At 43.0% G+C, this 9,921-nt stretch overlaps 1 protein-coding gene across 4 annotated transcripts in view; it reads right to left on the reverse strand.

Annotated features, from left to right (window-relative positions):
- Positions 1-9,823, reverse strand: part of AK8 (adenylate kinase 8) — a 110,690-nt gene extending 100,867 nt beyond the window's left edge. Inside the window, exons 1-2 of one of the 4 annotated variants that reach the window (XM_074973465.1) lie at positions 9,651-9,823; positions 774-858 (exon numbers count right to left, since the gene is read on the reverse strand). In XM_074973465.1, coding sequence (XP_074829566.1) covers positions 774-858; positions 9,651-9,734 — 169 coding nt within the window. In that variant the 5' untranslated portion in view covers positions 9,735-9,823. Of the gene's footprint in view, positions 1-773; positions 859-1,215; positions 1,481-9,607 lie in introns of those variants that run through there. The other 3 variants (XM_074973462.1, XM_074973464.1, XM_074973463.1) reach the window with 3 other exon arrangements.
- Between the last annotated feature and the right edge of the window lie 98 nt (positions 9,824-9,921).

Consider the following 9,921-nt stretch of genomic DNA (forward strand, 5'->3'; position numbering starts at 1 on the left):
GCATTTCAATTGACAGCCATCTGATCACGAAGGAGAAAGAGCTCTTAGCATCTCTTGTGATAATGATTTCATTGATGCTGTAGCAGAACTTTCATAATGGTTTACTATGGTTTTAAAGAAACATCAAAGCAACGTGATACCAGCTATTCCTGACAGCTCATGCAGAACAAAAATTATAGTTCAGTTGTGCATCTCCAAATATAATCTGCCTAAGGGTGAACAGTTTGTAAATCAAATAATTTGATTGAGTGTACATGCTTTTATTGTGCAGAATACATACTTCCTATTCAATTTATCAGGTTTTGTTATACACATGGGTAGGCATGCTTGCTGTTCCTTCATCTGAGATGCCACTGAGCTGTGGAACTCATTAACAGTAGCAAGTAACTAAGTACTCAAAAAAACAGAGAAGCTGCCAGCCCAGGTAGAATGGGAAACCAATTTTACACCTGACAAAAGGGGTAATTAGCAAGTTTAAAGACAACAGAAAATATCAGATGGGGCACAGAAAGCATTAATAATTGATACACTAGAACTCTTTATTATTCCCTTAGAGGATTTCATTTTTATAACAGTTAAAGTGCATTTTTATTTGATTACCCACTAGAAAAGAAATTAAAATCATCTTACCAATAACTATTCCAAATCGCTTAAAAAAATTTGAGACACAGGCTGAAAACTTTTATCCACCATTTACCAACTGAAGTAGAGCTTCACAACAATGGTTTATAAATCACGAGTTGAACTACATATGGTCTCTCATTTTCACTTACCATGATCATTGTCTTGCTTTAAGTGGCTTATCATATACTGGATGGGCTCATCAGGTTTATGGATTAACAACCCTTCAAGCATGTTCTGAAAATAAATAGGACAGACTCAGCAGGAAATTTAACACAGCCATAGTAATAATAATAAATAAATAACAATAATAACGATGATGATGATGATACTTTGCATTTCTATAGCAATCTTTCATATGAGGACCTCAGAGATTGATATTCATTCATCTTCATAAGTTCCTGTGAGGTAGGGAAATATGAAGCCCATTTTAGAGAGGGACAGACTAAATACATAGCGGTTCAAAGACGATTTGCGAAGGAAAATAAATGGATGTGTGGACCTTTTATTGTTTATGGTGCAGCAAGAAGGCCTGAAAGATTTGGGGGCTGTTATTTATTTTATTTATAAACTCCCCCCCCTTACTTGATTTACCTTAAAAGTATCAAGAATTTCACATACAGTCTTCCCTGTTCTTGCTGGAAGGCTTCTTGGAGAACACAGAAATGTGGACTGTCAGCTCTCTCAGACCTTCATTGAAAGGGCAGGATGGTGAATCTTAAAGACATCCGTTATCCCAAACGTTTCTCAGCCAAATCAAGTCAGTGTTAACACAAACAAATTAAAAAATAAGGAATTGTGACTAGTGTAAATAAAAATAACTTTCCCTCTTGATCAGTTTCCACGTCCTCTTTCGGTCATAATCCTATTAGTTCTCCGGTAGCCTACAGGCTTCGAGGGTAGACAAGACCTGAATTTCTGTTGTAAAAAACCCTGCCTTAAAAAAAATATTGTTTTCAAGTCTTCTTCATACTTCATAAAGAACCAAAAAAAAAAAAAGAGCACAAACTTCTTTCCACCATGCCCACGACCTTGCAGGTCACGTTTCCATTTCTCAGGTTCATATAGGATCTGATCCTATTCCCACTGAAATCAATGGATATCTTTGCACTGACTTTGGAATAAGATCCAGGAATCCTAACTTTCAGACACTCTTACTGTAACTACCCAGCACTCCATCACAGCAGATAAGTCCATAACTGGACCTACATGTGAAAAATGTCTCTAATATTACTCCTTAGCTTTTTCAGTGCTGGAATTTTATCATAATAAGGTGGTGCATATTATTTCTGGTAGCAGGCAACAACGCTCTGGAGAAGCGGCAAAGAGTCCTGTGGCACCTTATAGACTAACAGACGTATTGGAGCATAAGCTTTCGTGGGTGAATACCCACTTTGTCGGACGCAACGCTCTGGAGGTTAGCCTTTAGGAATATAGGACCTAACTCAATAAAACCTCCTTCCATTTTCTGTGATGCCTAAGGACTGGTCTACCCTACAAAGTTAGTTTGACATAAGTTGCCTTGAGTCAACTATTTATTCATGTGTCTACACTCAAATGTGTCTCCCACTGATGTAAGCACCCCGTTCTTGAGAAGCAGTAACACCACCTCCCCAAATGGCATTGATTCATGGTTGATGTACCATGGTCAACACAATGCAAAGTAGACATTGAGTGACATATGTCAACCTTACCACTCCCCCAGCAGGTGTCGCACAATGCCTGACAGTGATCACTCTGATCACAATTGTGAACTCCACTGCCCAGGTCATGGAGACCAGAAGCCAATCCCTACCCCCTGATCTCTGCGTATTTTTTAAATGCCATTTCCTGACTGCCAGCTTGGTGAACACACCTAACAGCTCTCCCTTGTTGTGTGCAACTTTCCAACCGATCCTGCTGGCTATACGTTATAGACATGCTCCTTGCCTCCAGTATCCAGGAGGTACTGGATCTCCTGGGCCTCTGGAGAGAAGAGGCTATGCAATCACAGCTAGAAACCACTCGTAGAAACATGGACATCTACAGAAAGATTGCACAGGGGACGAAAGCGAAAGGGTATGACAAGGATCAGCAGCAGTGACATGAAGAGGTGAAGGAACTGCAGCAGGCATCTCATAAGGCCGGGGAGGCCAACACTCAACCTGGTGCTGAGCTTCAGACCTGCTGCTAGTTTTACAGGGAGCTGCATGCCATACCTGGCGGAGACCCCACCAGCACCCTTCAGAGCACCCTGGGTTCCTCAGTGGAGCCCGAGACCAAGGCTGTGAACAAGGGGGGCGGGGGTCCCATGGTGGGGGGAGTCCAGCTATGAGTGAGCCAAGATCTATTCAAGACTCTACCACAGTCTAACCAGTCCTGCCAGCCAAGCCCAATCCAGGGGAAGAGACCAGGATAAGCACATGCATGTATTCTCCCATAAAAAGTTTAAATGTGAAGATGGTACCCAGCACGAACCCAGGTTAGCAGGACACAGGCATCTGCTTTTCACTGTTTCACTCGTACAAAAAGACACAGAGGTACAACAAACAGAGGTAGAGTTATCTGCTTTTCATTCCCTTGTATTATTGGGTGGGGTGGGGTGGAATGCTGATTAGTTTATGTATACAGGGATGTCCCTTATACCCTTCTGAGGGATATCAATGAAACTTCCATGGAAGTACAAATCCTTTCCCAAAGGATATGAGGAAAGGCTGCTGTATTTCTCCCTCTTCAGTAGGACACTTTCCTACACCACTCTGCAACGACTTCAGCAGGCACCACTGTGGTAAACAAGCTAGCAGGATAAGGGCCTGGGCAGCTTCAGGACACCAACAGTTGCTGTGCTCTCTGTGCCTTTGTTAGCCTCAGAAGTGAGATAACAGCTAAAATCACACTGCCTGTGGAATATAGCACCAGTATGCAGTGCCATTGCCCTGTACTCGTACCCATGGAAATAGGGGCCGGATTTTTTTTGATTTACTTAACCAGACAACTCACTCTTCACCCTACTCTCTCCTCACCCTCAGCAAGCCAGACTCACTATGGCTCCAGCTAGACAGTGGTGTTGTACAGAGGTGCACCAAAGCTGAGGTGTCTTGATTGAAGCATATCTGATTTAAAACTTTTATGGGAATAGGGGAAAGGAGTTCTGAAACTTATCTTTTGCTTTCCTTTGTGACTGTAAACACGATACATCTGTCTGTTTTATCCGTAGCTGCTGCCATTGCAGCCTTGAAGGGTGCCCCATTCACACCCACAGAATGCCTGACCCTGATGAGAAGAAAGAAGCAGACTTGAGAGGACATGTTCAATGAGATCCTGCAGGCCACTGCTGTCTTGGACCACAAGCAGAGGGTTTGGTGGGTGAATATAGAAGTCAGCCTGGAGAAGGAAAGAGCAGACAGGAGAAAGGCCTAGGAGATCCAGCAGGGAAAGGAGAGGGAGATGCCCCAGGATATAAAAGGGCATCTCAGGCAGCAAATGCAAATGCTGCAGACTCCTGTTGTCCTACAGGTCCAACAGTCAAATGCTCGCCTCCCCCTGCAATCAATGGAGAACTCCATTTCACCAGCTCCCTACGCCCCACATGGCATCATGGGCTATATCCCTATCATTACCACTCCGTGCCAGGGGACAATAACGAAAACCACAGCTTCACACATACTGATCTGTGAGAACCATGGTTGATGTATGTTTGGCAGAAATGAACTGAAATTGCTAGAAAACATTCATGTCCTAATTTTAAAGCTCTGTTCTGTTTATTTATTTTATAAGTCTGCTTTTTAACTGCACATTACTCTTTGCACTGTTTTTGTTACACAATACATTTTTATTTTTTGGAAATTAATTTATCTTACTTCATAACATATACAGCAGAATACCTAGTGCTATCGAAAGCACACATTAAATTGTAGTTGAACAGGATCACAGAATTCATAGGTTCAGTGCAAAACACACTGAAATCATTATAAATGTCCAGTAACCAGTGTGATATTCATAAATATACTCTACAATTGCAAACCCCCCCAAAACGTCAGGGCCAGGCAGAGCACAGTCCAGCACAACATATTAACGTTGCTGACTGTTAAAATGCTCTTTTAAGGCCTCCTTCAGCTGCATATCTCCCTATTCAGCTCTTTTATAGCCCTGATGTCTGGCAGTTCAAAGTCAGCAGACAGCTGCTCCACCTCTGCCTTCCCCCTTTGCCTCACAGATATTATGCAGGACAAACAGGCAGCTATAACATTGGGATATTTTTCTCACTGAGAGCTAATTTAGTGAGTAAACATCACCAGTGTCCCTTCAATCCACCAAAAACACATTCAATTGTCATTCTGCACCAGCTGAGCTGGTAGTTGAATCTTTCCTTGGAAGTGTCAAGCTGGCTAGTGTAAGGCTCCATGAACCAGGTTCCTCGGGATCACTATTGGCATTTCATCACCACAAATGGTAATAATCTGCCAATCAAGAAAGAATGTTCCTGCTTGCAGCTTTCTGAACAGTCCTGTGTTCTTAAAGATACAAGTGTCATGCACCTTCCCTGACCAGCCCCTACTGATATCAGTGAAGTGACCGCAGTGACTCACAATGCTTGGATAACCATAGAAAAGTAGCCCTTTTGCTGATATACTGTGTTGCAAAGTGAGATGGGGTCAAAATATGGATGTGCAAGCCATCTATCACCCCACTGCAGTTTGGGAATCCCATAACTGCAAATCCATCCACGATGTCGTGCATATTGCTGAGAATCTCAGTCCTGCTTAGCCAATTAACCAACTCAAAAATGATTTCCCAGTAAGCGGTAGCAATCCAGTGTTGCAAGCATGCACATTGCAATCACCACTTGCTTCTCAACTATCAATGGAGCTCTCATTCTGGTGTCCAGGCTCTGGAGGGCTGGTGTGAGCTCGGCAGACAGATCCAGGAGTGTGGCATTTTGCATCTGAAAGTTCTGCAGCCACTGCTCGTCATCCCCAACAGGCATTGCGATGCAATCCACCATTCAGTGCTCATTTCTCTGACCCAGAAGCAGTGATCCACCACTTGCAGCTGCTCTGTGAACACCATCAACCTTGAATTGGTTTTGCTATGCCCCTCAGCAGTCCCTCCTCAAAGAAATCATCCTGTCCCCCACTGTTGCGGTACTTCGTGCGGCTCCTCAATTACCTGAGGATCGTATGTCCTGTGTTTGCAATGTTCATGACAACAGTGCAGAGCTGTGCGGGCTCCACGCTTCTGTCAGAGATAGCAGGCAGCGACAATTGCCATGCAGGTTTGTGGGATTTTAACAAAAGGTCTGAAAATTATGGCATAGGGATGGTATTATGGGATGGAGAAAGTTGCATGATGGGAACTTATCACAGACTCATAGGACTGGAAGGGACCTCAAGCGGTCAACTAGTCCAGTGTCCTGCACTCATGGCAGGATTAAATATTATCTAGACCATCCCTGACAGGTGTTTATCTAACCTGCTCTTAAAAATCTCCAATGTTGGAGATTCCACAACCTCCCTAGGCAATTTATTCCAGTGCTTAACCACCCTGACAGTTAGAAGTTTTTCCTAATGTCCAACCTAAACCTCCCTTTAACCAATGGACTTAAATTGCAGCTTGTCCTATCCTTAGAGGTTAAGAAGAACAATTCCTCTCTCTCCTCTTTGTAACAATCTTTTATGTACTTTAAAACTGTTATGTCCCCTCTCAGTCTTCTCTTTTCCAGACTAAACAAACCCATTTTTTTCAATCTTCCCTCATAGGTCATGTTTTCTAGACCGTTAATCATTTTTGTTGCTCTTCTCTGGACTTTCTCCAATTTGTCCACATCTTTCCTGAAATGTGGCGCCCAGAATGGACAAAGTACTCCAGTTGAGGCCTAATCAGCACAGAGTAGAGCAGAAGAATTATTTCTCGTGTCTTGCTTACAACACTCCTGCTAATACATCCTAGAGTTATGTTCACTTTTTTTGCAACAGCATTACACTATTGACTTATATTTAGCTTGTGGTCCACTATGACCCCCAGATCCCTTTGTGCAGTACTCCTTCCTAGGCAGTCATTTCCCATTTTGTATGTGTGCAACTGCTTGTTCCTTCCTAAATGGAGTACTTTGCATTTGTCCTTATTGAATTTTATCCTATTTACTTCAGACCATTTCTCCAGTTTGTCCAGATCATTTTGAATTATAATCCTATTCTCCAAAGCACTTGCAACCCCTCCAAGCTTGGTATCGTCCACCAATTAATCCTTATCTCCCAGAGTTCCGTGTGCAACTCATTTCTAACCTAATAAAACCTCACATCCAAAACCTTCCTAACTAAAAATAGGAAACATAATGAGCCACAGTTACACTCATGTCCAAAACCCCATTTATCCAAATAAATTCCACATCTCCTGTTCCATTTCGATAAACTGAGTGTGTGAGGGGCAAGGAATCTACAGCATATCTGCCTGACTATTTATGCTGTTTACCTTTTGTATTTTATCCAATTTATGCAGTTTACCTTCTGTATTTTATGCTGTTTGGACAATGAAAATAAACTAACCAGTTTCACTTGCAAGTGCTCATGCTGCAATGTCTGGGTAACAAACACCAGAGGAAAATATTTAAATCTCAGGAAAGAAAATTGTTTTCATTGGTATTACAGTGTAAATACATGAAAAAATATACTATGTTGTTAAAAATGATTTTAAAAAACCCCCAAAACCAAATTTGGCACCTAAGTTTACCTGACAGTGATTCTTTAAAGATTATAAATAACAAACCCAGAAAACTTGTGAAGTTATGATGACACATGGTTCTTTGAGCTGTTGATGACTGTTACTTCTATGATTCTAAGCTCCGGTGCTCCAATCACTTATGCACAAACTTAATTTTACTCACATGTTTAAGGTTAGGTAAATGCATAAATGTTGAAGAGTTGGGGCTATTATTTACAGGTGTGTGTTTGTGCCCTCCGATGGCTAACAAAGCTGTGATCTGAGCAGATCCAGATTCACTCTTAGCAGTCCAAGAAGGATTTTCTGTGATGTGCGGTCATGCTGGTGTTTTTCACCTCTCTTTGGCATGCAGAATGAAGTTTTATGTTAAAGAACAAATTTTATACAGCATTGCTCATACTAAGTGGATCTCAAAATTCTCACAGAATAACATGATTAAGTTACAGAGCTAACAAATAATAGTAGAGACAGAGAAAAAAAGGCATATGCAAAGGAGAAAAAGTATGTTTTGGGGTGAGATTTGAGAAGAGACCATCTTCCTAACGCACAAAATAAGGATGTGAACAATGTTAACACTGGTATGTGTTATGGCCACTTTTTATAACAAACTATAACAATGTTCATCACAATATTAGAACTCTTATCCCTCAACAAACTTTTCAATGCTCAATATAAGTAAATTAGACCTGAGGAACAGACTGTAGAAACTCACAACCTCCTTTTTGGCTAAGAAGTCAATCTCATTCTTTACTAAAATAACAAGGCTTCTTTGTAACTCTGTTTTTATTGGTTTCATATTAGTTGTACATGTTCATAAAAAGGCACAACAAGAGCATAATTTTTTGATGAAACAGCACAAAATAGACAATGCCCCCCCACGCCCCCCAAAAAAACATATATTAAGATTATGCATTAATTCACTAACCTAGTCTCAAAAAGGGCAGGTACCTTCACATAACAATTTTTAAATACAGGTTTCCCTACTACTATTCTACCATACTACTTTCCATCACAATCCACAAAGTATCATACTTATCAGGCCTGCTTTGCATTTGATCGACTCAACACCTTTCTTCCACAGACAGTCAACATTTTTACAGAATTATAGATTGCAATTAAACCTTGTTGATAACCAGTGCATGTTTTTCTAGCATATAGCTTGTCCAATTTCCTTGAGACAGGGACAGTGTCATCTAAGTTTTCCAGAGTAGCAAACTACTCAAGATAGTGCTTGAAAAGTAAAGAATCATAGTGCTTAAATAAATAATGATACACCTCGATACATGGGGGATACAAAGAGATTCGTATTTCCTTATGATTAATTTGACAACACCCCAGGCTGCAGACATAAACAGTGCTCCGTCTTGAAAGATAATGAGGAGTCCAGTGATACCTTAAAGACTAACAGATTTATTTGGACATAAGCTTTCGTGGGTAAAAAAACCCCACTTCTTCAGATGCACAGAGTGAAAATTACAGATACAGGCATAAATATATCTTGAAAGATGTGGTCAGATACCTCGTGTTGTAAGTGCTGCCTGCACCAAAAGTGCCCAACTGCATATCAGAGGTGCCCTGATGTACCCGAGGAATCATTGCTTCTTTTTTGCCAGATACACCCCAGCAAGTGCTAGCATCACTCTTCATGGTTCTGAACCCCTCCACCCCCACAGCTCTCACCTGCCTGCTGGGAATGGTCATTACACTTTCTCCCACCCTTAGCGTACCCCACTGGGATGGTTTATACACCTTCTCTGAGCACTCTACTACATGCTGGGAACAGTCATTATGCCCCATATCCTCAAATATACCGTGGCATGTTGGTACTCAGGAACAGTCTGCACCGGGTAACCCCAGGCCTGGAGTAGGGTTACCCAGTGCGTGCTAGGAATTGTCAATATGTCCAAATATACCAGCATACGGTGGCAGCAACTGTTAAACCCCCACACATGGGGCAGGACCCACTGCATGCTGGGTGGAGCCTAACCAGTGCTGGGAATTATAAGCACCACCCCACCCCACCTGCGCTTAGGCACCCCAATGCATGCTGGGAGCAGTCCTCCTTATAGGGGGCTCCCCTCCAACCAATGCTGGTGCATGCTGGGAATTATAGTTGTTACCACCCTCCCTTCACCTCTGGCTTGGGCCCCCCAAGGCACGCTGGGAACTTTGGTTGCTGCTAACCACCACCATACCCACCCCCAAGCCCTTGGGCGCCCCAGTGCATACTGGGAGGTGTCCCCCCTCCGTGGGGGGGGGGGGAGCACTGTTATTCCATCAGTATCACCTGCGGGTGAAGGGACTTGCGGCCTCCCCGCCCCTGCCCTCACCTGCAGGAGCTGGAAGAGCTCGTGCTTTTCCGCATAAATGCCCATCTCCCGGGGCACACGGAGCGGCCTGGAGGTAGCGTCCATCGCACCCTTAGCAACGCTCGTCGCTAAGGAGGTTACGTTCTCACCACGCGACGCAGGAGGCCCCGCCCGCCCCTGAATCGGCACGAGCCTTCCTTGGGCTCGGAATGGGGCGTGTGACCTCATCAAACAGCGACAGGCTCCTTTAAAGGGGCAACAACTGCTCCCGGCGTGTCCATGACCCCCCCCC

This window comes from Natator depressus, chromosome 16 (assembly GCF_965152275.1).
Source record: "Natator depressus isolate rNatDep1 chromosome 16, rNatDep2.hap1, whole genome shotgun sequence".
Taxonomy (NCBI): domain Eukaryota; kingdom Metazoa; phylum Chordata; order Testudines; family Cheloniidae; genus Natator; species Natator depressus.